This window comes from Aspergillus steynii (genome assembly GCF_002849105.1).
Source record: "Aspergillus steynii IBT 23096 chromosome Unknown P170scaffold_2, whole genome shotgun sequence".
NCBI classification, from domain to species: Eukaryota; Fungi; Ascomycota; class Eurotiomycetes; order Eurotiales; family Aspergillaceae; genus Aspergillus; species Aspergillus steynii.
In genome coordinates, this window is record NW_020194399.1 from 6,131,440 (window position 1) to 6,157,313 (window position 25,874).

The 25,874-nt window shown below is 53.5% G+C and overlaps 12 protein-coding genes across 12 annotated transcripts; 10 read left to right on the plus strand and 2 right to left on the minus strand.

The window, feature by feature from the left end:
* The first annotated feature begins 694 nt into the window (after positions 1-694).
* On the plus strand, positions 695-2,124 carry P170DRAFT_376432 (glycoside hydrolase family 43 protein). Its single transcript, XM_024845369.1, has 4 exons — positions 695-1,169; positions 1,223-1,290; positions 1,340-1,769; positions 1,835-2,124. The coding sequence occupies exons 1-4, from the start codon at positions 877-879 to the stop codon at positions 2,019-2,021; spliced, it is 978 nt and encodes a 325-aa protein (XP_024708825.1). The 5' UTR covers positions 695-876; the 3' UTR covers positions 2,022-2,124.
* Positions 2,125-2,616: 492 nt separating this feature from the next.
* Positions 2,617-4,979, plus strand: P170DRAFT_435132 (Zn(II)2Cys6 transcription factor). The gene is made up of 4 exons (XM_024848866.1): positions 2,617-2,923; positions 2,992-3,028; positions 3,098-4,724; positions 4,776-4,979. Exons 1-4 carry the CDS (start codon positions 2,838-2,840, stop codon positions 4,925-4,927), a joined length of 1,902 nt encoding a protein of 633 aa, XP_024708826.1. The 5' UTR covers positions 2,617-2,837; the 3' UTR covers positions 4,928-4,979.
* A 519-nt stretch (positions 4,980-5,498) lies between these two features.
* On the plus strand, positions 5,499-6,504 carry P170DRAFT_348829 (short chain alcohol dehydrogenase; the record flags this gene model as incomplete). Its single annotated transcript, XM_024843700.1, has 4 exons — positions 5,499-5,936; positions 5,989-6,099; positions 6,148-6,187; positions 6,236-6,504. The coding sequence occupies 4 exons, from the start codon at positions 5,499-5,501 to the stop codon at positions 6,502-6,504; spliced, it is 858 nt and encodes a 285-aa protein (XP_024708827.1).
* A 147-nt stretch (positions 6,505-6,651) lies between these two features.
* On the plus strand, positions 6,652-8,054 carry P170DRAFT_349026 (TDT family transporter; the record flags this gene model as incomplete). The annotated part of the gene is made up of 5 exons (XM_024843712.1): positions 6,652-6,749; positions 6,797-7,169; positions 7,219-7,520; positions 7,576-7,861; positions 7,908-8,054. The coding sequence occupies 5 exons, from the start codon at positions 6,652-6,654 to the stop codon at positions 8,052-8,054; spliced, it is 1,206 nt and encodes a 401-aa protein (XP_024708828.1).
* A 1,565-nt stretch (positions 8,055-9,619) lies between these two features.
* Positions 9,620-12,172, plus strand: P170DRAFT_454546 (LipA and NB-ARC domain protein; the record flags this gene model as incomplete). Its single annotated transcript, XM_024851446.1, has 6 exons — positions 9,620-9,640; positions 9,688-9,755; positions 9,802-10,045; positions 10,092-10,154; positions 10,204-10,515; positions 10,570-12,172. 6 exons carry the CDS (start codon positions 9,620-9,622, stop codon positions 12,073-12,075), a joined length of 2,214 nt encoding a protein of 737 aa, XP_024708829.1. The 3' UTR covers positions 12,076-12,172.
* Positions 12,120-12,624, minus strand: P170DRAFT_131759 (uncharacterized protein). The gene is made up of 3 exons (XM_024842416.1): positions 12,421-12,624; positions 12,254-12,368; positions 12,120-12,195 (listed from the first exon to the last, which is right to left on the minus strand). Exons 1-3 carry the CDS (start codon positions 12,539-12,541, stop codon positions 12,165-12,167), a joined length of 267 nt encoding a protein of 88 aa, XP_024708830.1. The 5' UTR covers positions 12,542-12,624; the 3' UTR covers positions 12,120-12,164.
* Positions 12,625-13,842: 1,218 nt separating this feature from the next.
* P170DRAFT_463186 (lysophospholipase family protein) lies at positions 13,843-16,033 on the plus strand (the record flags this gene model as incomplete). The annotated part of the gene is made up of 1 exon (XM_024852149.1): positions 13,843-16,033. Exon 1 carries the CDS (start codon positions 14,153-14,155, stop codon positions 16,031-16,033), a length of 1,881 nt encoding a protein of 626 aa, XP_024708831.1. The 5' UTR covers positions 13,843-14,152.
* A 1,240-nt stretch (positions 16,034-17,273) lies between these two features.
* P170DRAFT_376450 (cytochrome P450) lies at positions 17,274-19,463 on the plus strand. Its single transcript, XM_024845370.1, has 4 exons — positions 17,274-17,695; positions 17,752-18,858; positions 18,911-19,077; positions 19,130-19,463. The coding sequence occupies exons 1-4, from the start codon at positions 17,618-17,620 to the stop codon at positions 19,290-19,292; spliced, it is 1,515 nt and encodes a 504-aa protein (XP_024708832.1). The 5' UTR covers positions 17,274-17,617; the 3' UTR covers positions 19,293-19,463.
* On the minus strand, positions 19,464-20,190 carry P170DRAFT_400836 (cupin domain-containing protein). Its single transcript, XM_024846348.1, has one exon. The coding sequence runs from the start codon at positions 20,150-20,152 to the stop codon at positions 19,475-19,477; it is 678 nt and encodes a 225-aa protein (XP_024708833.1). The 5' UTR covers positions 20,153-20,190; the 3' UTR covers positions 19,464-19,474.
* A 1,034-nt stretch (positions 20,191-21,224) lies between these two features.
* On the plus strand, positions 21,225-22,637 carry P170DRAFT_435140 (uncharacterized protein). Its single transcript, XM_024848867.1, has one exon. It carries the CDS (start codon positions 21,703-21,705, stop codon positions 22,540-22,542), a length of 840 nt encoding a protein of 279 aa, XP_024708834.1. The 5' UTR covers positions 21,225-21,702; the 3' UTR covers positions 22,543-22,637.
* A 153-nt stretch (positions 22,638-22,790) lies between these two features.
* Positions 22,791-24,285, plus strand: P170DRAFT_400843 (isopenicillin N synthase family dioxygenase). The gene is made up of 2 exons (XM_024846349.1): positions 22,791-23,136; positions 23,194-24,285. Exons 1-2 carry the CDS (start codon positions 22,822-22,824, stop codon positions 23,992-23,994), a joined length of 1,116 nt encoding a protein of 371 aa, XP_024708835.1. The 5' UTR covers positions 22,791-22,821; the 3' UTR covers positions 23,995-24,285.
* Positions 24,285-25,870, plus strand: P170DRAFT_400845 (putative pectate lyase; the record flags this gene model as incomplete). The annotated part of the gene is made up of 5 exons (XM_024846350.1): positions 24,285-24,699; positions 24,768-24,949; positions 24,999-25,182; positions 25,235-25,294; positions 25,408-25,870. Exons 1-5 carry the CDS (start codon positions 24,410-24,412, stop codon positions 25,868-25,870), a joined length of 1,179 nt encoding a protein of 392 aa, XP_024708836.1. The 5' UTR covers positions 24,285-24,409.
* Between the last annotated feature and the right edge of the window lie 4 nt (positions 25,871-25,874).

Genomic DNA, 25,874 nt, shown 5'->3' on the forward strand with positions numbered 1-25,874 from the left:
CCGATGATCCCATTTAATTCCATGACAACATTTCTACGAGCATTCAGTTTCCCCTCTAGGAAAATCTGATCATACCCCAGGTCCGATAATTAAATGAGGCTGGGATAAGGGTGATGTTAGCCTGGTGTGGCTGAGACAAGTCCCTGTCAGCGACAGCCAGATCCGACACGGAGATGGCCAGGGCGGCGATGAGAGAATTTCCAAGTCCCGGCGGCCGCAGGGCGCGCTAACGAGTCTGTTTGGCTGGTGGATCGTTTGGCGAAATTCTAATCGTGAAACCGTTGCAAATAGCTCGGCCACAGAGTTGGCTAGTGCGCGTGTCTCACTTGCTCCGAGCAGTTCTTAAAATAGGTGGCGGTGCTTCAGAGTGTGTGCTCTGCACCTGTTAGTCTGCTATTAACTTGGAGCACGCGTGCTGCGTCGTCAACAACCTCATTTTCCAGCTTCATCCTCACGTCGCCCCCAATCCGGCAATATCCCGGCTGCAGCGAGACTGCCGACATTCGTCCCCCACATCCAAGTCAGCCGAAGCTGCAGAACCGCCAAAAATGCGGAGAAATTGCGGGGATTCCCTGATTTTAGGCATCGACATGTGCTCCGCCTGCACTCGTCAGTCGGTTAATACTTCCTCCCTGCAGTTTTAACCGACCACGTCTCGGAGTCTCTCCTCCACGGGCTTGGCTCGTACGATTCTCGCCTTTCCCCCACAGGGACAAGCATCGTGGCGGTTCTGCTTCACGATGGGCTTTTCCACCAATTGCAGTCGTTGTGCGACGTCATCGTCAGCACGCAGACCAGGTATATACAGCTCGGTGTTTCCCTGGCGAATCGGAGAATATCACATGTGTGTGTGTGTGTGTCTGTGCAATCAAAAACATGTTCTCTTTGCGAGCCGTGCTGCAGTTCTTCCTGTCTGCCTTGCTGGTCCAGTCAGCAGTGGCAGACACCTTCTCCAACCCCTTGAAGGACCCGAATGGCAGTGATCCGTTCATTGTTTACGTCGACGGCTACTACTACCTGACCACGACTACGTGGACCGATGTCCAGTTGACTCGGTCTCCCACTCTGGAGGGCTTGAAGGACGGTGAGAACAAGGTTGTCTGGAAGGACAGCAACCCGAACCGCTGCTGCAGCGTGTGGGCGCCTGAGATCCACGAAATCGACGGAACGTGAGTAGTCTAGGGTGTTGACTGCTGGTGTGGTTTAGTCCTAATGTATGCAGATGGTACCTCTACTACACTGCCGGAAGCTCCGACTCTCTCGACAACCAGCGCGCGCACGTTCTGAAGGGTATGAACCATTCTTCTTCCCATGCTGATCCACTACTAACGTTCAAAAGGTGGCTCCAACCCCTGGGACACATACGAGTACCTCGGCCAACTCACCCCCGAATGGGGTATTGACGGAACCGTCCTGGTCATCGACTCGCAGAACTACTTCATCTGGTCCTGCATGGAAGACGGCATCCAGTCCAACTGCATCGCCACGCTCGACACCCCCTCGACCATCGGCGAGAAGCACATTCTGTCGCAGCCTCTCGAGGACTGGGAACGCGTCGAGGCCCCGGTCAACGAGGGCGCGGCTCCCCTGTACCATGACGGAAAGGTCTGGGTTGCCTACTCGGCTTCTTACTGCTGGACTGCCAACTACTCGCTGGCTCTCCTGACCTACGACGGCGCTGGGGATCCGTTGGACCAGGGTTCGTGGACCAAGTCGGCCGGTCCGCTGTTTACCTCTGCCAATGGAAACTATGGCACGGGACACAATGGGTATGTTTTTACTTTCATGTGTGTCTGGTTTGACTGCACATGTCAGATACTAATAACCTCGATAGATTCTTCACCAGCCCTGACGGCTCTCAGGTATGGAACGTCTTCCATGCTACTTCGGCTAGCGAGGGTGCTTGCGACGGAAACCGCTACGCCATGGCCCTCGAGGTCAAGTGGAACGAGGATGGAACCCCGAGTTTGGGAGAGGCCCCGGACCTGTCGGCTGTTCTGGAAGGACCTTCGGGGGAATAGATTTCCATTTTTGAAGGAACCTGACTGAGAAGAAGGCATTTCGGGGTTAAAAGAGCAACGTTTGCTTTATTGAATAGATGACTAGCATGATATAGGCAAAAGGAAGTGTACATATGAGTGTGGATTGAATGTGAAAAGGTTGATAGAAGACAATATTTTTTGTCTGGTATTTATTCAGAAAAGGCCAGTAGACGTTTGTCGGGATTTTTTTAAGCTGGTGGAATAGCAAATCATTTGATGTGTGTTGCCTCTGTTTGATTGGAAATTTTGCATGAAGGCTGACGGCAAGATTATGGGAAACACGCATCATGGGCACAAAAATATACCAGTGTCTAAAATTTTCAGGACTCGAGTTTGGAAAGATCTATATATACCAATTGTATTGAAGGTAAATTGAGCCCATGTGGACCATTGAAATAGTCCCGAGCAAGAAGACCGGCATTGTAGCCGTTGAACGTATATATCTCCGAACTATCCGGGGCATTCAGTCCAACCACCAGAAATCCAGTGAATCAAAGAAATTTACTTCTTATCTTTTAATTGATCAGATCTAAAGGAATCAGACCACTAAATTAAATCCAATATCCAGCTCTCGATGCTACTCTATAAACCAACATTCCCAACCATCCCCACCGGGCATCTCCCAATGAGAGACATCCAAGTGACTCGATACGAGGCGAAAAGCGAGAAAAAAAAACCCCACCGACTTAGTGGCTCCACCGACAACCTCGACGCGATCCCCAACCGACCGACGTTAATTTTCCTTCCATTTTTCCAGGTCATTCTGAGTCGGTCTTTGCAGCGAAGGGATGCGCCATGCCCGACGTTACTGCAGCGCCATCACGTGGCATCCGTAAGCCCCGGAAATCGCGTGGTCGAGGATTGCGCGCCACCACTGGCTGGTGAGTCTTTGTGGATGAGCTGAAGTCGGCCGTTGATTGCCTCGGAGTGTCCTGATTGACTGGTCTAGTTTGATCTGCAAACGGCGGCATGTGAAATGCGACGAGGCAAGTCGAGTCCTCGCGGTGAAACACGTCCCGTCAGGAATGCCTGTTAATCTAATATGATCTGTTCAGGTGCATCCCCAGTGTGGCCCCTGCGCGAAAGGCCAGCGCGCCTGCGTCTACACTGACGCCGACTCAGGGGTTGGGGGTCATTCGCTCGATGCTGCTGCAACGCCCTCAACGCCCCGGGAGGAACCCCCCGTTACGACGCCCAAGGTTCAAGTCCATCAGCCCTTACAGATCCTAGTCGATGCCTGCCAGCAAGAACGGCCCGTGTCGCAGGAACGGCCTCATGGTCGCTCGTCGCTCGCGCCCGAACCGATCGCGACAGGTCATGATAATGTGCCTTCGCCGGCTACCGAATCGACAACCTCGAACCGAACAGCTGCTCCGAGAAGCTGGTTTGAGTTATTAGCGACTGATGCGGTCAATGCAGATGGAAACTTCTATCTCTCGCCTCAACTGCGAACGCCGTCGACCCCAGCCCTCTCGTCGTCGCCGTTCCTCCCGGATTCGAATCCCGGCTTCCATCCTCGCACGCCTCGGCAGCGCGAGAGCTTCAAGGCGGCTTCCTTCGGAAATGACCCGGAGATGCAGACAGGCCTGGCGCCAGTACAGACCGGTGATCCTTCGAGCGTGGTGGCTGATGATCCTTCGTGCTGGACGACGCCATCCCCAATCCAACTATCCCCGAAGGAGTATCGCATCTTCAACCATTTTGTCAAATCCCTCGGCTCCTGGCTGGACTTCTTTGATCCGTCTCTGCAATTCTCTACCGTTGTTCCGCACCTCGCACTGCGGAATACGGGCTTGATGAAAGCGCTTATGGCACTCTCTGCGCGACATCTCTCGCTGTGGAATGCCAACTATCCGTCGGGAATGACCCCCGAGACTGGGAAATCGAACAGCGATATGAAGGAAGCCTGGAATCTCTCCGAAATTGACCGTAACTTCGCTGTCCAGTATTACTACGAAACTCTGGCCTATCTTAACAAAGCCATGAAGTATTCCAGCTACGCGTCGAGCCACGAGCTCATCGCTACCGCCCTGCTCATCAGCACATACGAAATGGTCGACGGCTCCAACCGCGACTGGGAGCGGCATCTAAAAGGCGTCTTCTGGATCCAGCGATACCAGAACAACGACGGCGAGTGCGGCGGAATCCGACAGGCCGTCTGGTGGGCCTGGTTGCGACAGGACGCGTGGGTCGCCATGCGAGAGCGTCGACGAGTCTTCACCTTCTGGAAACCGAAAAGGCATTATTCGACGCTGACACCGGCAGAAATGGCCTGCCACTCGCATTACCTCCTCGCGCAATGCATTAATTACGCGTCCAAAGAAGAATCCGAGTCGAAGGATCTTCAACAGCGGCTGGACCGAGGCAGCGAGCTGCTCTGCATGCTGCAAGAGTGGCATGATTACCTGCCCAATGAGTTCCGACCCCTGCCCACTGCGCCTAATTCTGGTCTCTTTCCTCCGATTTGGGTACACCCCCCGTTTTATGCGGCTGCACTGCAGCTTCACAGCCTGGCGCGTATTCTTGTTCTACTGCATCGGCCATCTGTAGGGGGGTTGCAGGATTATCGGGCGGGCCAGCACCTGTTGACGGCGTCTGTCAGTACGATCTGCGGGATTGCGCAGACGGTGGATGAAAATAATCATGCGGCCTCTTTGGTGTCGCTGAATTCGTTATACGGAGGTGAGTCTTTCCGCAGACTCCTATAGGCGCTCATTCTAACACGCAATCTAGCTGGAATGTGCGTCCACACGCCCAACGAGCGAGCGATTCTTCTCGACTTGATGGATATGTTCCAGCAGAGGGTGCGATGGCCGAGTAATTCCCTTCGGCGAGACTTGGAACTGGACTTCCAGAAAGACGGACTGCCCGGGTTTAATGGATAGACTCGAGGGTGTAAATTGTGTAAATAGCTGTTCAGATACTGCATACGGATACCCATTTGATTTATCACTGGAGACCAACTCGGTGGAGACCACATTGCATGTCTCCTAACCATGTATTGTCTCACTTTTCAGCCCGGCTGGTCGGTTGGGACCAACAGTAGACTAAGCCAAAGTAGCCCCATGAGCCTCAATGTGCGTCCATGCATCAATCTGCACGCCCCATGGCCTGTTACCCACCAGATCGGCACATCTCCGCCTTCATATCTGTCGGGCTGCCTCGAGTCGAGGCAGTTCCACCCGGAACGCGATCGGACAGTGGTCTCGATGCGGGGAGAGACGGACTGTGCGACTGTCTATTAAATTGATGTCACCGTGGTTCTCCATTCCTCGTGTTGGTGACAGTTGTCGTGGAGTATAAGAAGGCTGCCTGTTCGCTATCGACTTTGTCTGTGTTGGCTCCTGACAATCGCCTTTCACTTCTCTTATACCCATCATTTTTACATCTGCTTATTGTCTGCTTTTATATTTTCCTTTTGAAAATCTCTTTCTACAGACCAAGTAAATCCTCGCCATGCCTCCCTCCGCGGACGAAATCCCCACGACAGCCCCCAAAGCCAATGGCGCAACGCAACCTCCTCTCAGCACAATGCCCTCGTCCGACTTCTCTTGGCAGATCACATTAGCAAACAAAGTCATCGCGATCACGGGAGCTAATCGAGGGATCGGTCTGGGGATCGCAGAAGTGTGCTTGGCCAACTCGGCGAGTATCATCTACTCACTTGATCTCATGGACCCCGGGGAAGACTTCCATGCGCTGCAGAAGCGACACCCCAACATCCGATATATTCAGACGGATGTGACGTCTGAAGAGAGTGTCGAAAAGGCGATCGATCAGATCGTCCAGGAGGCGGGGAGAATCGACGGGCTGGTGGCAAATGCTGGAATGACGAAACATCAGCCGGCCTTGAATTTCGATCGCGCCGAGCTGGATAAGTTGTTTAATTTAAATGTAAGTTAGGCTATAGGACTCACTGTGACAAAGACTGATTAACATGAAATAGGTGTTTGGAGCGTATTTCTGTGCGCAGATTGTCGCGCGCAAGTTCATCGAGCTGGGCATCAAGGGGTCGATTGTGATGACCTCGAGTATGACTTCGTATCGTCCTAACAGGGTATGTCCTTTCCTACTATTGATAGACAGGCCAATGCTAACCATTCAGGCTGCACCATCTGCTCCTTACGGTGCCACCAAGGCAGCTGGTAAGTCCCCTGCATCCCTTAATCTGACTGGCTCTAACGACCACACAGTGCGGAACATGTGCCACACGCTAGCCATGGAATGGAGCCAGCATGGCATTCGCGTAAATAGTGTTTCTCCCGGCTTCGTCCGAACAGCCATGACCTACTATGTCGAGCATTCGCCAGACTGGGATCTCAAGATGCAGTACTACGGAGGCATGCCGCGGCTGGCGGATCCTCGCGAGCTGGGCGGTGCGTATGTGTATTTGCTGAGCGATGGAAGCTCATATACAACGGGAATCGATATTCCTGTGGCCGGAATTGTGGGAGCCTGGTAGAATTGTGCGTTTTATGATTTTCATGATGATTTCCCTCGTAGCGCCGACTTCTCTCGGCCGAGCAAAACGTTGGATCTCGGGCGGATCCGTCGATGACTTCACCTTCTGTTCTGTCCTGCTCTTTCTTTCCTGTAGATATTCGCCCATATGCATGCAACAGATTCCTCGCAGAGGGAGCAGAAGCCAGAAATATCCCGCAAGTACACTGCAGGATGGCGACGAGTCATCAGCAATTTCAGCCCGTCGTAGGTGTCTCCTATCGCGTCCCAGGCATATCTAACTCTCGAAATAGATGGTTCTCAATCACCATGGGCACGGGGATTGTTGGTATTTTATTTCATCTTCTGCCATTTGACGTGGTGGCATTTAACTACCTTGCAATCATTTTCTTCATATTGAACACCATCCTCTTCGCGACCGTGTTCGCCATGTCCGCGCTTCGATATATCCTCTTCCCCGAGATCTGGACCGTGTTGACCCAGGATCCAGTCAACTCGCTGTTTCTCGCGACATGTCCTATGGGTTTTGCGACCCTGATTGAACTGTGGTTGCTTATCTGTGTGCCCATCTGGGGTGACTGGGCTCGCCTCGTTGCATGGGCCTTGTGGATCGTCGATGCCGTTGCTGCTGCATCGGTGACGGCTTCGCTTTCGTTTATTCTGTTTGTTCCTTCTCTTGAGTACCTACATTGAAGGCATAAAATGCTCATGAGAGTCTAGAATATCTCAAAGCTACGTCACATCGCTCGAGCGCATCACAGCCCTCCAGCTTCTTCCCATCGCCGCCACCATCGTTGCAGCCGGCGTGGGCGCCGAGATCGCAGACCTTCTTCCTAACCCATCCCGTGCCAGGGCGACTTTAGTTGTCTCATATATTCTCTGGGGAATGGGTATCCCCATGGCTATGATGATTCTAGTTATTTATTACCAGCGTCTTGCTGTGCATAAGCTTCCGTCTCGGACGACGATCGTGAGCTGCTTTCTACCCCTTGGGCCTCTGGGGTTTGGTGGATTTGGGTATTTCTTTTCTTCTCCTGACATTGTTGTCGTATATCTGCTAACTACATGACAGTATACTCTACCTCGGAAAGGTTGCCCGAAATCTAATTGGAGAGTCAAACTCGTTGGATCCAATCCTCGGACACATGGCATATGTTTTTGGGCTATTCATTTCATTGCTCATGTGGTCTTTTGGATTGATTTGGTTGGTCTTCGCCCTGGCTACTATCTATTATAGCTCGCCCTTCCCGTTTAATATGGGCTGGTGGGGATTCACGTTCCCGCTGGGTGTGTATGCGGCGAATACAATTCTGCTTGGGACGGAGATGAACCTCATGTTCTTTAAAGTTTGTGGGACGGTAGGTGATCTTTCCACAGTTTATGGACTCATAGTAATGTCACTAGGTTCTAAGTGCTGCGGTGGGACTTTTGTGGCTTGTGGTAGCGTGCAGGACCGCGAAAGGAGCCTGGCATGGGAGTCTATTCCATGCACCGTGTTTGCAAAACCTGAAGTCAAAGTCGGAGGACGATGTCGCAAACCAGAGTCCTTGACCTATACGATGACTACTAGAAAATAGACTGTTAAAAGTCTGACGGCTGCAAAGCTTGAATATTAAGTCGAGCTTGATCATGACGAGATACAATTTACCCTCGCATATCCGGCACCAAAGGACCCTTTCAGGATCTCATTCCGCAGGTTGTATCACTATTCCCCTGCCACCGTCAATTTTCCCGTCCCTCCAACACGCAACCGACATAGCCCTCACAGCCGGCGAAAACGTTCCTTTTCCTCGCATTTCCTGGGGGTTGGGCTCGCCCTGGCATAGATCGGTCCTGAGGCGCGTTAGATCTATTGTTCTAGTTAAACACGCGACGCCACTTACGGCCAGCTGTAGCAATAGAAGCTAGACGACCGCACTTCATATCCTCTGCATCGTCTTCGAGTAATTAGGTTGTGTTTCCCATCATAACGGGTTAATACTTACCCTGTGCGGCTTTTGGTTTGGTGCACGCAGTATCCGTCGGGGATGACATATGTCCAGTCTGGCGCCTCAATGAGGTCGAGTTTGACCTGCAGTTCGTGTTAATATAGTAATGAGTGTAGGACGAATGTTACCATACTGTAACGCTATCTGCGAGAGCATGCATGACTCTGAAGGTCAAGAGCATGAATAGGAGGCGCAAAATGTCCATGATAGCGTATTGCATTGTGAATTTTGATACTCGGGTTGGGTCGTTTGACGAGGGATAATGGAGACAGGCCGGCATGAGGAGGTATATAAAGCTGAATGTTCTTCGCCCAGGCTTTCTGAACCATGGTTGAATAGCAGCTATCTGCTTGCCCTGACCTGGGAGTGAGGTAACCACGGAACTTTGTGTCCGCCAGATATGGAGGAGATGTCATCCAGTCAAGCCTTTTGTTTATAGCCTGTTCCATGGATATCGGAATGAACAGGAGCCATTAAGGATATAGGCAATATTTTTGCCTCCGTCCGATGTTCTTTCTACTGGCGTTGTCAGAAACCTAAGAATGTCATACTCAGACCCTCCATGACTTGACAAACGGCCATAAAATTGCCGATCAGAAATTATCTATTTCATAAGCCACTGCAAACTCGTCGTACCTCGCGTGCAAGTATTACGATATACCACCGTTAATAGTCGAAATAGTGAGCAAGCATGTCCGGGCAAATGAGGAATTTGCCTACCGAATCCCGGCTGGTCGCATGCAAGCATCTCCTATCTTACCTACATAACTCCGGATTTGATCACCCAATCACCTTATACCTCAGCTACACAAGCCAGGGGCTATCTGGCACACGCGTCGCAGAAAGGACTAAGACCTGCATAATCGCTTCAACAGCCAATCCACATAGGCCGTCCAAGCCACCGGCCTCGTATCGACGCCTCGCCCCGTCGTATCCTCTATCACTCTTTCCTTCGAACTCGACAGGAGATGCCAACCGATTGGAAGTGAAACTGTTTCTCATGTTGCTCACATTACTCCATCACATGATGTGTACGAGGCTAGAGACACTTGCGGCTGATGGTATCGTTTGAACTCCTTATCTTCGCTGGGAGCACAAATATTTCCGCTACTCATCGTCGGCATCGCGATGCCTCAAGTATCAACCATGGTATGTATCTGGTCCTTTTCATCAAGGAAATGTCCTAAGTGGGTCAGGATGCCGGAGAGCATGAGTTCCCCTTCCTAGAGGAGGTCCATACGCCTGCCGAACAGCCTAAAATCGAGTCAGTGTCTTCCCGCCTGGTTCCGATGCGTAGCTGACCTTGATAGCTTCGTCTTCGTTCATGGCCTGAACCCTCGCGGTCGGAATGATCATCCCTTCGAAACATGGACTCATCAGAATGGCATGTTCTGGCCGAGAGACCTCCTTCCTTACGATATACCCCAGGCGCGCATCTTTGTCTACGGGTATAACTCCAACATCACGAACCCTCAGGCAATGTCCACGGCGAGCGTGAGGGATCATGCCAATACTCTCCTGAATTTGTTGGATATGGAGCGAAGTCCGCAGTTGGTATGCATCCTTCGTCAAATGGGAGAATGCCGCTAAGCAGGATTAGAATGCTCGCCTGCCCAAAATCATCTTCATCGGACACAGTCTGGGCGGGTTGGTGATTAAACAGGTCAGTTCCGCTATTATGTTGAGGGCGACGAGAGACTAAGGGCTGGAAGGCACTCCTCAACGCCCAGGAAGACCCGAAGTATACCTCCATTCGAACTGGCACTTCCGGCCTCGTCTTCTTCGGTTGTCCTCACCACGGCACTAAGGGCGTTGAACTGGGCAAGATCGCAGCCAAGGTCGCACGCTTCGTCTCCAAGGGTCATGCTAGTAATGACCTGCTGGACTGTCTGGAGCACAACTCGTTGTTTACCAGACAGATGAGTGCGCGGTTCTCGCACCAGCTGGAGGATTACAAGGTTGTGAGCTTCATCGAGGGCAAGGAGGTGCTCCTGGGTGGTGCTGGGCCGGCGTCTATCAGTCATGTTTGTATATCCCTGCGTGCATTTGCACTAGACATTGAAGACTAACAGACACAGCTGGTTGTCGACGAAGAATCCGCCGTTTTAGGCCTGCCTGGCCAGCGAGAGACCCGTCTCAAGCTCGACGCAGACCACTCGCAGATGTGCAAAGTCGCCTCGCGCGGACCTATGTATAAGCTGATCAAGGGCAACATCAAGCAGATTGCCGACCAGGTCCTCGTCGCGGAGCAGGGCTATATTCCTCAGCCGTCGCCAGCATCGCGCGTCCCTCCGCCAGTCCCACCGCGCATGCATCTCAATAGCAGCGCTTCTTACCCACCCAGTCGGTCCCCTGTCCCGGCCCAACGGGTCATAGGGACGTTGTTTGCGCCGCAAGACAACGATCCCCGGTCGGTGCAGGCTGCAGAGCACAAGAATAACTGGCAGTGGGATAAGGCGCGCGATCTGGAGTATGCTATTTTTCAGGAACACCTGCGAACACTGGGCCCAGACCACCACAGCACCTTACAGATTGGGTACAACCTGGCAGAGATTGACCTACGATCGGAGTACCTGAGCAAAGCGGCCGAATGGTGCGAGTGGGTGTCGAACAACAGCGCGCGCGTATTCGACCGACGACACCCGCTGACGATGAAAGCCGAAAGTCTCATGGGCGAGATTCTCTGCCACCAGGGCAAGTACCAAGAGGGCGAGTCTGTCTGTGCCAACGTCCTTGCGAGACAGCAGATGACCATCGGCGAGGAGGATCTCGACACTCTGGAAACCCGCGGTCGACTTGCGGTCGCCTATGGCTGTCTCAGTCGCAGGGAAGAAGCTGTGTCCACGGCTGAAAGGCGCACCGCCAGTCTACAGAGTTTGCTAGGCGAGAATCATATCCAGGTGTTTGCGTCGGTGCTCTGCGCGGCTGAGCTCCTCGTCTCGAACCACACGCAATCCGACGCGGATCGATTCGCGGCGCGGTTTAACCCACGCACAGAGGAGACCTCCAAAGGTATTGCGAAAATCTCGCGCGAGCTGACCAGCATGCTCGGGCCTCGTCATCCCCTGTCAATCTGGAGCCTACGCATTCTCGGCGCCAGCCAAATGAACGCGAGTGATAGCATCACCGAGCCGTCTGAAACGCTCCGCCGTGCCCTCACTAATGCCGAGGAGTATCTCGGGCATGATCATCCCGAGACTCTTAATATTGTCGCCCACCTGGGCACCATGTATGCCACGCAGAACAGTCTAGGCACGGTTGCGTACAGCTCGAATGGCAGCAACGCCGAAATGGCGGTGCCCTGGCTCCGGCGATACCTCGACTGGGCGGAGCAACGCCTTGGGTCAAGCAATCCGGACATTCACGCGACCCTGAGTCTACTAGGGACCATGTACATGTCAAAGCAGCAGTATGTGGAGGCGCAGAGGTATTTCGAAAGACTGGTGGCTGCTTGTGAGAAGACGGGCGCCCAGCTGCCCCAGACTGTGCTCAACATGATCGAGATCTGTCGGTTGAACACGCGGTATCTGCAACCGCAGAGGAGCTCGGGATTGCAGGGGTTGTTGAAGTCATTCCAGCGATAATGCGGTACGATGGGGTATGTAATAGGTCGAGTAAAATTGATTGAATTAAGCTATCTGATTATAAACGTAATCCCTACTTGCGCAACGAGCTAATTGGAAAATTTCTCTGGTACTTTCTTCCTGTGCCGTCGGGTTAGCTTCATATTCCTCTCTGCAAAGGGCCATTCCAGGAACATACCCTGTAGCGCCCTCGAACTTCTCGCGCGCGGTGTCCGTGATCTTCTCGTTGGTGTCGCGCATCTTGTCGGGGTCGATCTTTCCACCGCCGAATTTTCGCTCGACGGAATCCAGGCCTATCCAGTTGAGCACATGCCTGAGGTTTGGATGCTGGGTGAAATGACTTACCCTTGTCAAGATAGTCCTTTTGGTCGTTGCTTCCACCGCTTCCTCCGGCTTCGCCGCTGCCTTTCGACTCGTCCTTGTGTTTGCCACCGAGTTTAGAGGCTAGACCGCTGAGCTTGTCCATAGTTATGGTTCTAAAGAGATATTGTGAATTATCGATGATCGGATACTATGGAGATTTACGATGTATGGAGAGCGGGCTGTGATATATAGACCTAGAGTCATGATGTAACCGATCTATATTGAGTTCAGGTCCCTATTGACAGGAGTCTATGATCTCAACGACCACTCCCTTCGCTTTCTTCTGCTGGGCCACTGTTCCCTGGGACCAGAAAGGAGCAGCAGAATGTTCTGTAACTGTTTCCTATTCATATCGCTACAATTCTCTGGATTGTCACTGTGCATTCTCCATTGCTGCCGATGCGGTATGGAATGTTGTGATGTCATCGGGTTAGTAATCTGGTTACGCGCTGTGATTGGCCAGACTTAAGTTGGACACCTGAGGCTACCTGGTCAGGGGTTGTAGACAGAGCAACAACAACAATACTTTGTATATTCAAAGCGAATGAAGCCGACCAACCGATTGAACGAATTCAATGTATAGCCTCGGCCACAAATAGGTGACATCATAGATCAGGACACCGCCACACCGGATCGCCCGGTGAGCCAAACTTCCTCGCTCATCAGGGTTCCTAATGGCGCCTTATGGAGCGCTCCGGAGAAGGAGGAATAGAGCCAGGATTGACATGGCTTAGCGGATTCCCGCGGGAGCCGAAGGGTTCCTCGATTGCTCCTTTCGAGCCTTCTTATTCGTTTATCGTACTCGTTTCTCGGACCGGCTAGGCGACAGCATATTCGGGTCGAAAATTTTGGCGGGTCCACAGTTGGATCTGGAACTTGACGGGTGGTTCATGTGGTCCGACATGGCTTGATCTGGATGGCGATTTCTTGAACAATTCTGTTGTCTGTATTTGACTTTACGGCTGGTGAAGAAGTTGGGAAGATGAGGCACTCGATCTGCACGAGATCGATGCATAATGAGACATGTCTCTGCATAAAGACCCGGCACTAATTCTCATGTCGTTTCCAGCCCAAAAACGGGCCAAACAAGGCCAAGGATCAAACGAATCCACCGCCAAACTTGGGCCTTGGGGGCTTTTGGGGCGGAGATCTGAGCCAGTGGTTGCATTGTCACACGGACTAGCTATTACTGGGGGATGTTTCAGGTGCAGCCACACGGTCACGCTGTCTAAGAAAAATAAACAAGACTGCTCTGTAATAGCAAAACGATCATAATAATCTGAGGAACGTAAGGGGCGCAGATTGGTGCCTAGACGCTAGCCCTAAACCCCTGTCGCTGTCCAGCGCAGCCACACCCTTTTCATGGGCCTCAATACGAAGTACGACCGAACTTCCTAAACCACGAGCATCTTATGTGAGTTTTTCTGTGAAAAACGATGCTGCCTGGCTAGCCTTATGCCACTGCCGAACTCCGTTTCTCTCCAACGCTCCACCGGGCTGAGACTCCACGATCCCTTTCCTTCCGGTTGGTCCACGCGATCCCACACTATTGACCGTTAGTCGAACGAGGCTCATGAAGTCCAAGCCTCGCCGGTCTTGGGCTGAATCGCCTTCACACAAAAATAAATAATCTGCTGAATACATATACCCAGGATGCCAAAACGGGGGTCTCCGTCCCTTGTCTCCTTGTCCGTAACATCCACCTTCCGCCATCATGAAGATCCCCCTGATTACCCTGGCGGCTGGCTTGGCTGACGCCGCCTCGATCTCGCTCGTACCGCGTGCCTTTGCGAATGCCCCTGATGGCTACGCCCCCGATAACGTTACCTGCCCGTCCACCCGGCCGAGCATTCGATCCGCTGGCGAACTGTCCGCCAACGAGACCGACTGGCTGAAGCTTCGTCGCGAGGAAACCCTCAAGCCCATGAAGGACTTGTTGGGCCGACTGAACCTTACCTCCTTTGATGCCAAATCTTACATCGACCGCCATGCGAAGAACATCTCCAACATCCCCAACATCGGTATCGCCGTCTCCGGTGGTGGATATCGCGCCCTGACCAACGGTGCTGGCGCTATCAAGGCCTTCGATAGTCGAACGGACAATGCTACGGCAGAAGGCCAGCTGGGAGGCCTGTTGCAGTCCGCCACATACGTGTCTGGTCTGAGTGGAGGCTCGTGGCTGCTGGGTTCTATCGTCATCAACAACTTCACCACCGTCGGTGCTCTGCAGACCGATGAGCGTGTCTGGGACTTCTCCAAGAACATTCTCGAGGGCCCCAACGCCAAGGGTCTTCGGATCCTGAGCACCGCCAAATACTGGAAGGACTTGTTCAAGGCCGTCGACAACAAGGAAGATGCTGGATACGACACCTCGCTGACGGACTACTGGGGTCGTGCGCTCGCCTACCAGTTCATCAACTCGACTACTGACGACGGCGGCCTGGACTACACCTGGTCCTCTATCGCCCTAACTGAAACCTTCCAGAAGGGCCAGATGCCCATGCCCATCGTCGTCGCCGATGGCCGCAACCCCGGCGAACTTGTCGTCGGCACCAACTCGACCGTCTACGAATTCAACCCTTGGGAATTCGGCACCTTCGATCCCTCCATCTACGGTTTCGCGCCCCTGGAATTCCTTGGATCGCGCTTCGAGAACGGCGAGCTGCCCAAGACCGAGAAGTGCGTGCGTGGATTCGACAACGCCGGCTTTGTCATGGGCACTTCGTCCTCGCTCTTCAACCAGGGCCTGCTGCGTCTCAACAACACCGACGCCCCCGACTTCGTCAAGGAAACCGTCATGAAGATCCTCAAGAAACTCGACCGCAACGACGAGGACATCGCCGTCTACTCGCCCAACCCCTTCTACCGCTACCGCAACGCCACCCACGCCTACTCAAAGAGCCGCGAGCTGGACGTCGTCGACGGCGGCGAGGACGGCCAGAACATCCCCCTGCACCCCTTGATCCAGCCCACGCGCCAGGTGGACGTCATCTTCGCCGTCGACTCCTCCGCGGACACCAACAGCTGGCCTGACGGCTCGTCGCTCGGCCACACCTACGAGCGCAGCCTCAACAGCACCGGCATTGGCAACGGCACCGTCTTCCCTGCCGTGCCGGACAAGAACACCTTCATCAACCTCGGCCTGAACAAGCGCCCGACCTTCTTCGGCTGCGACTCCAAGAACATGACGGGTCCGGCGCCCCTGGTCGTCTACCTGCCCAACTCCCCCTACAACTACGCCTCCAACGCCTCCACCTACAAGATGGAGTACAGCGACGAGGAGCGCGACAACATCATCCTGAACGGCTACAACGTCGTCACCCGCGGCAACTCCAGCGTCGACGCCGACTGGCCGTCCTGTGTCGGGTGCGCCATTCTCTCTCGCTCCGCCGAGCGCACCAACACCAAGCTGCCCGAGATCTGCAACACCTGCTTCAAGAGCTACTGCTGGAACGGCACCGTCGATAGCTCGACCCCCAAGGACTATAAGCCCGAGCTGCAGATCGAGTCGTCTGAGTCGGCGGCCACGCGCCAGGAGATGAACCGCACTGCCGCGGTGATTGCCCTGGCCATGCTCTTCTTTATGACGATGTAGGGCATTGGCTGGAACTCTTTTGGTTGGCTGGCCGGTCCTTTATCTTTCTTCTATGTACTTGAATTTACCTTTTCTAGACACCTTTCATTCGTTGTATATACAGTAGAATTTTATACTTTTCCTTTAAACCTGCCGCAGATGTAGATGTGTATGTTTGCATGACTCATGAGTGTTGAGCCATTTCTACCTCTTCTCTTATCGAAACACCATTGTTCATCGTCCGGGTACAACTAGGTAAGGATTCTGGTTTGTGGCCGCTTCAGCGCCATCGATGCTCCATAGTCACTCATTAAGGTAGGGATGAGCAGTCGGCGTCGTTCGGTTTTGGAGATAGAGGGACCAGTGCTCAACTGACATGTATCCAAAATGGCAGCCATGTGCGGCAGTAATAATAGAGATAACAGGGAAATTAATAAGGCGAGATAAACGTTCATTTTAGATCGTGATCAGAGAGATATATTCCGCCTGTGAAGTCTCACCGACGGTAAAAACAGCTTGTTCCAACGGCCATACAAACGGTTTGAACGTAGCTTTTTTTTTTTTTTTTTTTTTTTTTTTTTTTTCACAAGAATTATGATTATAAGAATATTCTGGGGGAGAGAGACAAAAAGAAAAAAGTAAATAGAATAAAATAAGTAAAAAGGGCTAGCGCGGTTGATTGGCAGGATGAATTTGACGCGACGCCAAACGTCAATGCTACCCGATCGTACTTTTGGATATTCTTCATCCTCCCAGTGGTCTATTAGCATCCGTGTGTCACTACGGAGGAAATCGAGGTGTCATATTCTCATGCAATAACGCCACATTACGGGACTTGGTTAAGTTGGGAATGCCTTGTTCTTATTGACACTTCAGGCCGAGTTATCCCTTGGAGGTGTTCCATTTGGAGTCCGTAAACAAGTCTTCCTTCTCTTCTGCGCGAGAATGAACATTGGCAGACTCCACCAATGATTGGATGGACTCTAAGGCCAAGCTTTGAAGGATGATGACCGGACACCTCCGAGATCGAGGACTCGGCCTTTTTCTTTTCTCTGACCGGACAGATGCAGGCCAGTGACTTCTCTGCTCTCACCTCGGTCTTGACTTTTCTGCTCGGGGTAAGCTTTGGCATGATCTTCATAGAGCAGACCATGTGTCACTGAGGGGTCGGTTTGTGATTAATGAATTCAACACCAAGGGTGACAGTCTCAGTGGAACATGTGGCTTATGAAACTTGTGCAGAGAGTTTCTTCACAAGGCCTGGACCAATACACGGCAGAGTCGGCATCTTCGTGCGTCTGTGATGCATCAGTTATGCATGTTGCTCGTCACACTCACAACCCGCCTGGTTCTGGCGCTTGGAGTGCGATAGACCGACTGGATGCTCTCGCTCGGTCTGCGGGGTAAACCAGGCATGTTGATCACGGCCCACTTGGTTTCAATGGCTTATGTTCGCGCAACATGACATTGGTGCGTTGTGCAGAATCGATGCTGGGGGGGGTTACGTGCGACCGTGTGGTATAAGTACGTGGTGAAGAAGCAGATCTGGGTTGAATGTCGTACAAGGCCCAGTTCCTCTGCCATTCCCCTTAGTTCGCTGTCGAGATGACCCATATTCTGCAAGAGGTTTTGTCTGGTGGATGGCGCGCCGTTGTTATGGTGCCCGTGTTGGCCTTTGCATTGGTAATGCCTGCCGTGTTAAACGCTGTGATGGCGGTCTATGACTGACTATGAGCCAGGGAATCCTATACCTCGTTGGGCAACCCGTATATAACATCTATTTGCACCCTCTCGCGCGATTCCCCGGTCCCAAGCTCTTCGCAGCTTCTCGCATTCCATACCTACGAGCCGTCGTTGGAGGCCGACTGGCCCAGGTCCTAGAAACCCTGCACAATGAGTACGGCGAGGTAGTCCGCATAGCGCCCGACGAGCTGGCCTTCACCAACGGGGAGGCATGGAAGCCCATCTATGGCACGCGCATTGGGCACAGCCAGAAGCCCAAGGATATGCGGGTCTTCGCGCCTCCTGCCAACGGCCATCCGACAATCATCCAGTCCAACGATGCCGACCATTCTCGCTTTCGACGCCTTCTGTCCCATGCGTTCTCGGAGGCCTCGTTGCGCGGACAAGAACCTATCATCAAACAGTACATCGATCTCCTGATCCAGAGGCTTCATGAGAATGCCAGCGAGACCGAGCCAGTCGACATGGTCGCGTGGTATAACTTCACCACTTTCGATATCATCGGGGACTTGACTTTCGGGACGCCGTTCGATTGTCTCCAGAACTCGAGGTATCATCCATGGGTGTCGATCATTTTCGGCCATATTCAATTCGGCGCTTATTCAAACGTATATCGGCGGTTCCCGTCGCTCAAGACCATATTGCAAATGTTCATTCCGAAGGAAGTAATGGACCGGAGAAAGTGGCATTATGCAATTACCCAGGAGAAGGTGAATGGTAGACTAACAAGTTCGAACGAGAGGCCCGATTTCTTCAGTCATATCCTGAAGCACCACGAGACCGAGAAGGGCATGACCGTCGGCGAGCTGGAGTCGAACGCCAGTACCCTTGTCGTCGCTGGGTCAGAGACCACCGCGACCTTACTGGCGGGTGCTACTTATTACCTTCTCAAATCTCCTCGTGTGCTGGCCAAACTGGAGGAGGAAGTGCGGAGTGCATTCAAATCCGACAGCGAGATCACTCTTGCCTCGTGCAACCAGCTTACGTATATCCATGCCGTGATTAACGAGGCCTTGCGCATGTATCCTCCGGTCGCAGTGGGATTGCCCCGAATTGTGGATGCGCAGGGCGACATGATTGCCGGGCAATGGGTTCCACCAGGTGTAAGTGCTTCGATAGATGAGAGACAGAATATCCTGCTAACGGAGCTTGCAGACGATTGTCTCTGTATCCCAAATGGCGGCGTATCATTCTCCAGCCAATTTCACCGAGCCCGAGAGTTTCATTCCGGAGCGATTCCTCGGTGACCCTCGATTTGAGAATGATAGCAAGACTGTCCTGCAGCCGTTCAGCTTTGGGCCTCGGAATTGCATCGGACGGAAGTATGCAACCTTTTGCTCTTTTGTGGAATATTCGGATGCTAACCTGCAATAGCCTCGCGTACGTTGAAATGCGCAGCATCTTGGCTCGCATGGTATTCAACTTTGACATGAAGTTGTATGACCCCAGTCTGATATGGGAAGACCAGCAGAACTTTGTTCTCTGGAATAAGCCGGAATTGCCGGTTCTACTTAAGTCGAGAGCACCGCAGGAATAGTGAGTAAGTAGGTCGCTTAGCAGAGGGTTGATGTTTGGAATAATGCATTTGCTCTAATCAGCGCGAAGGAAAGGAAGGCAACAATTAAGTAAATTGTTTTTTGCTTGTCAGAAATCATCGATAGCAGGCCCTGTTCACAGTGCTCTCAACCCTTTAGTCATACTCAAGTTGAATCACCCATTCTAAAGATGAGCCTTAGCCTCCGTACCACTTCCTCTCCATGCCTTGCAGAGTCCTCGGTCCGAATCCCCAAGAACGGGATCGAACCTGGGCTTGGGAACAGCCCACACCTTCTCAAAATCCCCCCCAGTCGCCACAAAGTCCCAATCTCCTCCACTGTAAGCTCCCATCATGGTAAACCCATCTAGCTTAACCTCAGAAAGCGCCTTCTTTGGATCCTCGGCTTCAATCCCGTGCCCCGTTCCCGGCGACAAGAGCGCGAACTCGGCTTCAGGCTTGGTGTTGTGCGTCTTGTGCGCCACGCCTGCCGGGATGATAAACACATCACCGGCATTGGCTTCTAGCAGAACACCCCCCTTGTCCCAGGCAGATCCGTCAGTGTTCTCTTTCATGTCGGCGGAGGTGTCGCCGACGCCGAATCGGATGCTGGCGGTGCCGGAAAGTACGGCCATGCATTCGTGCGCTTGCGAGTGGTAGTGCGATACTTGGGTGTGGCTGTAGCGGAAGATCCAGTGCACATTCCATTCGTTCTTGGTGAATAGGTCCCATACTTCAGCGGGATCGCAGTGTGAGGTGTTGGGCTTCTTGCGTAGGACGTTCTTGTAGTGTAGAAGAGGTCGGGGCGAGTTCGGGATCAGATCCGTGGGTGGTAGGTGATATTGGCGGATTTCAGAAGTCATTGCGACTTTTTTTGAATAAGTGCAGGTGAGTACCAGGTGGTGCAGAGAGTCAGATAGTGTCCACTAGGCAGGGAGAGATGCATGGTCGCTGTTCATATGTGCATCGACCTGTTATCAAGGATCGGCAGACAAGTCCGTTAGCCGATCCGACTCGGCATCCTTAACCGACTACTGCGGGGTTTCTTGAGGAGATGGCTGAAATCCAGCAGAGGATGCTGTTTTTAGGAACTGGACTATGCGGAATTACATTTTGCTGGGTTACCTGGCACCGATACTGGACAGTGACAACCGTCTTATAGTGTCAAGGGAGACTGCGGGTAGCCTTGCCTTTGCGCAATTTTATGGTCAACCTTTCATTCTCTGAATGTTCTAGCCATCCACATAGGAATGAAAGATACCATTCATAGATTTACTGGATCAAATTTCACCGAAAGCGGGTTTCCACTCGTTGTCAAGGTAACCCATCCACTCTTTCTAGGCTTCAACACTGCTGATACTCCCCGGCCAATGAGCTACGGTGATCAAACAAGAGCGTGTTGGAGGGACGGAGTGGAGTTGTGGCTGAGAGGGTTCGATTAGGTCGTGAAAATTGTAGTATCCCATAGCTTTCCAGGGGGTTTCAAGAGCACTAGGCTTTCCTCTACCTCGGAGACCTATCCGGACTCACCTTTCACATTATATTTTTAAAACTTTGTCGAATATAGGCTGATTGCTCCCAGATAATATAAGATCTATTGACCTTTTACCCTTGTTACCAGTGTGCTCTTGCTGCTATTTGGTTTTGTTCGGTCTGTAGATGTTCATATTCACTCCCAGGGTGATACCAGTCCACTGGCCCGGAATATATGTTTTTTGAACGGCCAATATTCAGCAAGCATCCCTCCCAATTTCTGACCCAATTCAACCCATTCTTATGAGCCTCCGTATCATCAATAAATGTTACAATCTGGCCTTTCAGATGATTTGTGGTGCATTTGATCTATAGAGATCACGTGGCTCTCGGCAGACCTTCGGCAGGGATTTTCGGAATTCCTGCCCTCCCGCCATCTGCACTGGTCAACAACAGGTCAAATTCTCCACAAACCGCCTCGAGCTCCTTGTTATCACAGCCCATCCCCTTGAGAAGCTCTTTAGCCATGGCTACATCACTTGCCAGCGACCCGCAGCGCGTCGCCAGCATCCTGCTGTCGCGACACTCGCTCGAGCTCGTCTCCTGCACCACCCTCCAGAGACTCTGGGCAGGATACGGACAGATCTGCGCCATCAGCGCGCGAGCCACTACAGACAGTGCAGCAGAGCATCTCAGCAAAGTCTGCGGGCTGGCACCCAAGGGCGCTGCCGGGTCGGTGTACCCGCTTATCCTGAAGCTCATCTCGCCGCCTGCCAAGCGCGGCGCCAATGAGGATGAGGGCCATTTGCGCAAAATCCTGAGCTACGAGGTGGAGCAGTATTTCTACAGTGAAGTCGTTCCGCTACTAGGTGGTGAGCCTGCCGTGGCTAATTGTCTTGTTTCGACGCGTGATGTGCAGGATGAGGAGCTGGACGGGCTCATGGCTACGATCATGGTCGATCTACGACCTAAGTTCCCCGTTGCTGGCGAAAAGAGGAGTGTGTTGAGTCGCAGGCAGGTGTATGGGGCGCTGGATTGGTTGGCTGGGTTCCATGGTCGTTCATGGGACTGGTTGCCCAAGGACCTCGATCAGTGTGTGTTGCCGCCGCTTGAAGAATCTCGGAGACGGCAATCTACCGGCAAGACAGGTGGTAGGGGACTGTGGCTGAACGGAGGTTATACGTATCTTGCGACGCGACGGAAAGAGTACGCCAGTTTGGTAGAAGATACGGATTCGGAGTGGTCTGGTGCCTTGTGTGGAGTGCCAGAAGGATCCTCACTCTCTGTCGCTGAGATGGTCGCCTTGTTCCTGACGCCGTGTGGGAGGTCGGTTGAGTCGTACATCCATGGCGATGTGAAGTCAGAGAATCTCTTCACGACCAATGATGGCGACAAGGTGGCGTTCTTCGACTTCCAGTACGTCGGCCTAGGTCTGGGAGTCTGTGACCTCGCCAAACTGTTTACCTGCTCGGTGCCCCTGGACCTCCTGGTTGATGATGCAGACGAACTGTTGCCTGAGCAACTTGAGATGCAGAATGGCGAGCAGGAACTACTCCAGCGCTACCGGTCGAGCCTCCTTCGGGACGAGGCATCAGATCGGTACGACTGGGAGACATTGAAGCGACACTGGGAGACAGCCCTGGTTGACTGGTGTAGATTCCAGGCCTCCTGGGGATTCTGGGGGAACACGGAATGGCTCGAGGCACGAGTCAGATCGATTTTGAGCGACCAGCAGTGGAGAGACTGGCTGCATCGGAGTATAAGCAGTCAATCTGCATGAGGATGATAGACATAGAATAGACATCTAAGCAATGGTGAACCCGTCGACTGGATGCAATGATAGTTGAATCACCACCTCAAGACAGTGTATTACCCCAATCTCAGCTGAATTAAAGATATTGGTCATGTTAATGAATAGTTGAGGGTGATGATCCAAACCTCCGGAATGGCGTGCTGCACGAAGATCCACCAACGACGAGCCACTAAACCAGCAAACCCCACCGGAATCGCCTCGTCATCGGTGCGCTTCGCATTTTCCCGATACCACCTCCCACCTGCCATGGCTTCCTCGACCGATACCTTCACGGCCATTCCGGTGCTGGACTACACGCTGTCCACCTCGCCAGAAACCAAAGCGACCTTCCTGGCGGAACTGCGGGATGCGCTCATCAACGTGGGGTTCTTCTATCTCACCAACCCGCCTGTCGCGCCGCGGGTGAGAGACGAACTGGTGAACCAAACATTCAAGCTGTTTGATCTGCCTCTGAAGAAGAAGCTGGAGATTGAGATGGTCAATAATAAGCATTTCCTGGGGTATTCGCGACTCGGCGCAGAGCTCACGGCCAGGACCCCCGACTATCGCGAGCAGTTCGATGTGCGTACTCTGCTCATAATCACCAGCCTTTCGACCCTGTAGATTAACGACGCACAGTTCGCGACCGAATTACCGGCCCCGGGCCCCGACGAGCCTCTGTATCGCAACATTCGAGGCCCCAACCAGTGGCCCGACGAAGCTGCTATCCCCGGATTCCGCCACGCCGTCGAGGCGTACCTGGGAGAAGTAGCCCCCGTAGCAGACGAATTCCAGGCCTTCATCGCAGAGGCCCTCGATTTACCACCGACAGCGCTGCAACCGTACTTCGAGACGCCGTCGCAGCAGAAACTGAAGCTGATCAGGTATCCGCCGCCGCCGGACTCGACCCCCGAGTCCGAAACCGAAACCCAAGGCGTGGGCGCCCACAAGGACTCGGAGTTTCTCACTTTCCTGCTGCAAGCCACGCCTCATCCCGGCCTGGAGGTGCAGAATAAAGCCGGCCACTGGATCCCCGCGCCGCCGATCCAGGACTCCCTGGTCGTTAATATCGGTCGCGCCCTGGAGGCCCTCACTGGCGGCGTGTGCACCGCCACCACCCACCGCGTCAGTCTGGCTGCGAAGAACTTCGTCGATGCGGAGGGCGTTGCGCTGGGGCCGCGCTTCTCCATCCCGGTGTTCCGCGGCATGGGGTTGGATTTATCCGCCGATCACGTCTCGCTGAGGATCCCTGAGCATATTAAGGAGCTGATTAAGGACGAGAAGGTTCGGTCCGACGCGGAGGCCACGTTCAATACGATGTTTCGCGGGCGGTTTGGCGAGGGCACGTTCATCCATCGCGTGATGAGCCATCAGGATGTCGGGAGGAAATGGTATCCCGAGGTGTTGGCGTGGGCGCTGGGCGAGTATGAGAAGAAGTAGCTCGTCGAGGGAGTAGAGTCCGGGTTAGGCAAGTCGGGGCACGGATTAATCTCCATGTAGATTGCGTTAAGATAGTGATCTTCACGAATCAATTTCTTCTCGCCTGTCATGGCACTTGGCAGGGGAGGGGAGTCTGAAACGCCGGCGGCACTTGGGCAGTTCTGCACTTCCTTTCCCTGCATAACGCTCATCTAAAAGCCTTGGCTGGAGGGAAATACTCCGTCTGCAGAAGATTCTCCGGCATACGGAGTCCTCGGATAAGCGAGGTGTGGGAGTTGGATATGGGATTGGGGCGATGGATGTGGCATTGGAGCAAGTATTTAAGCCAGCATAGCTCACTAGATATTTAACAAGAATTTCTCTTGTACTGTAGGCGATTCCATAGTCCACGTAATCAGTCCAGACACACCTCACGATGCGGTACCTCCTCTACAGCCTCCTGCTGGCCGCTCCCAGCCTTGCTGCCGACCTGTATGTCTCGCCGTCCGGGTCCGACGACGCATCAGGGGACATCGACTCGCCGCTGAAGTCCATTCAAGCTGCAGTCGATGCAGCGACTGCCGGCACGACCATCTACCTGCGCAAGGGCACCTATTCGCCCTCGTCCAACATCCAGATCGGCAAGAGCGGTTCTCCGGGATCGGCATATGTCGTGCGTGCCTACGAGGGCGAGAAAGTCATCATCGACGGGGAGGACCTCCCGGGGTATGTGTCTAGTTTACAATCCACCCAGTGTTATAAAGTGGTCTGACACGGCGTCATGTCGCTACCAGCACCCCTGCGGAAGTCGGCGGCTCCCTGGCCAACAAGGATCGAGGCATCTTCCACATCCAGGATGCCGAGTACTGGGAGTTTTACGACCTCGAGTTCATCAACGGCCCCTACGGCGTGTATGCCAGAGACGCGTCGAACAACCACTACGAGCGCATCATCACCCGCGAGAACTATGAGACTGGTAGGGCAGCTTTTCCACCGTTGCACAGGAGCTCGCTGACACCTCGCAGGCTTCCAGCTGGAGGGCGCCTCCGCTAACAACACCGTCCTGTACCTCGATTCGTATCTGAACCGCGATCCTCGCAAGAACGGCGAGAGCGCCGACGGGTTCGCCTGCAAGGAGGGCGAGGGCGAGGGCAACGTGCTGCGCGGCGCCCGACTCTGGAACAACGTCGACGACGGACTGGATCTGTGGTATGCATGCATCCGTGTAGCACAATGGCCTGGACCGAGCTGACGGAGGCAGGGAATTCAAATCCGGCGTAACCATCGAGGATACCATTTCTTGGGGCAACGGGTATAACAGGTAAGACATACGTCCGCCCCTGCATGTCGCATGCTGCACCGTGCAGTCCGAGCAAGACAGTGTGCCATAAATAGCAACCGACCGGGTGAACTGACCTGACACGCGCGGTGCAGATGGGACTTCGAGCCCTTCGAGGGCGACGGCAACGGCTTCAAGCTGGGCGGCGGCGACGAGGCCGACAAGGCGCCGGCCAACCACGTCGTCACCAACTGCATCGCCTTTGGCAACTCGCACGACGGATTCACCGACAACTCGCAGCCCGGCGACTTCACCATCAAGCGCAACACCGCCTGGAACAATGCCGCCGTGGGCTTCCGCTCGCGCACCGCCGTGTCCACGCTGACGGGCAACATCGCCGCCGCCAACGGTGACAATCCCACGTCGCTGAACGACAACCAGGTGTCCGAGGGGAACTCGTGGGACGGCAGTGGTAGCTGGGGTAACGGCAGCTTCGTCAGTGTCGACGTGAGTCTGGTGCAGGGGGATCGGAAGGCCGACGGGACCATTGAGGCTAGTGATTTCCTGCTGCCGGAGTCGGGAGAGGAGCTGGGGGCCACGACGGATTGGTCGGCGTGATTAT

Excerpts from the sequence above, each read along its gene's own strand:
- P170DRAFT_376432 (XM_024845369.1), top strand. The coding sequence starts at position 877 with ATGTTCTCTTTGCGAGCCGTGCTGCAGTTCTTCCTGTCTGCCTTGCTG. Across the intron at positions 1,170-1,222 it reads ATCCACGAAATCGACGGAAC|ATGGTACCTCTACTACACTG; the intron begins GTGAGTAGTCTA and ends TAATGTATGCAG. Across the intron at positions 1,770-1,834 it reads TATGGCACGGGACACAATGG|ATTCTTCACCAGCCCTGACG; the intron begins GTATGTTTTTAC and ends TAACCTCGATAG.
- P170DRAFT_435132 (XM_024848866.1), top strand. The coding sequence starts at position 2,838 with ATGCCCGACGTTACTGCAGCGCCATCACGTGGCATCCGTAAGCCCCGG. Across the intron at positions 2,924-2,991 it reads TTGCGCGCCACCACTGGCTG|TTTGATCTGCAAACGGCGGC; the intron begins GTGAGTCTTTGT and ends TGACTGGTCTAG. Across the intron at positions 4,725-4,775 it reads GCTGAATTCGTTATACGGAG|CTGGAATGTGCGTCCACACG; the intron begins GTGAGTCTTTCC and ends CACGCAATCTAG.
- P170DRAFT_131759 (XM_024842416.1), bottom strand. The coding sequence starts at position 12,541 with ATGGACAAGCTCAGCGGTCTAGCCTCTAAACTCGGTGGCAAACACAAG. Across the intron at positions 12,369-12,420 it reads AAAGGACTATCTTGACAAGG|GCCTGGATTCCGTCGAGCGA; the intron begins GTAAGTCATTTC and ends TCAACTGGATAG. Across the intron at positions 12,196-12,253 it reads AAGTTCGAGGGCGCTACAGG|GAAGAAAGTACCAGAGAAAT; the intron begins GTATGTTCCTGG and ends CCGACGGCACAG.
- P170DRAFT_376450 (XM_024845370.1), top strand. The coding sequence starts at position 17,618 with ATGACCCATATTCTGCAAGAGGTTTTGTCTGGTGGATGGCGCGCCGTT. Across the intron at positions 18,859-18,910 it reads GGCAATGGGTTCCACCAGGT|ACGATTGTCTCTGTATCCCA; the intron begins GTAAGTGCTTCG and ends CGGAGCTTGCAG. Across the intron at positions 19,078-19,129 it reads CGGAATTGCATCGGACGGAA|CCTCGCGTACGTTGAAATGC; the intron begins GTATGCAACCTT and ends AACCTGCAATAG.
- P170DRAFT_400836 (XM_024846348.1), bottom strand. The coding sequence starts at position 20,152 with ATGACTTCTGAAATCCGCCAATATCACCTACCACCCACGGATCTGATC.
- P170DRAFT_435140 (XM_024848867.1), top strand. The coding sequence starts at position 21,703 with ATGGCTACGATCATGGTCGATCTACGACCTAAGTTCCCCGTTGCTGGC.
- P170DRAFT_400843 (XM_024846349.1), top strand. The coding sequence starts at position 22,822 with ATGGCTTCCTCGACCGATACCTTCACGGCCATTCCGGTGCTGGACTAC. Across the intron at positions 23,137-23,193 it reads ACTATCGCGAGCAGTTCGAT|TTCGCGACCGAATTACCGGC; the intron begins GTGCGTACTCTG and ends AACGACGCACAG.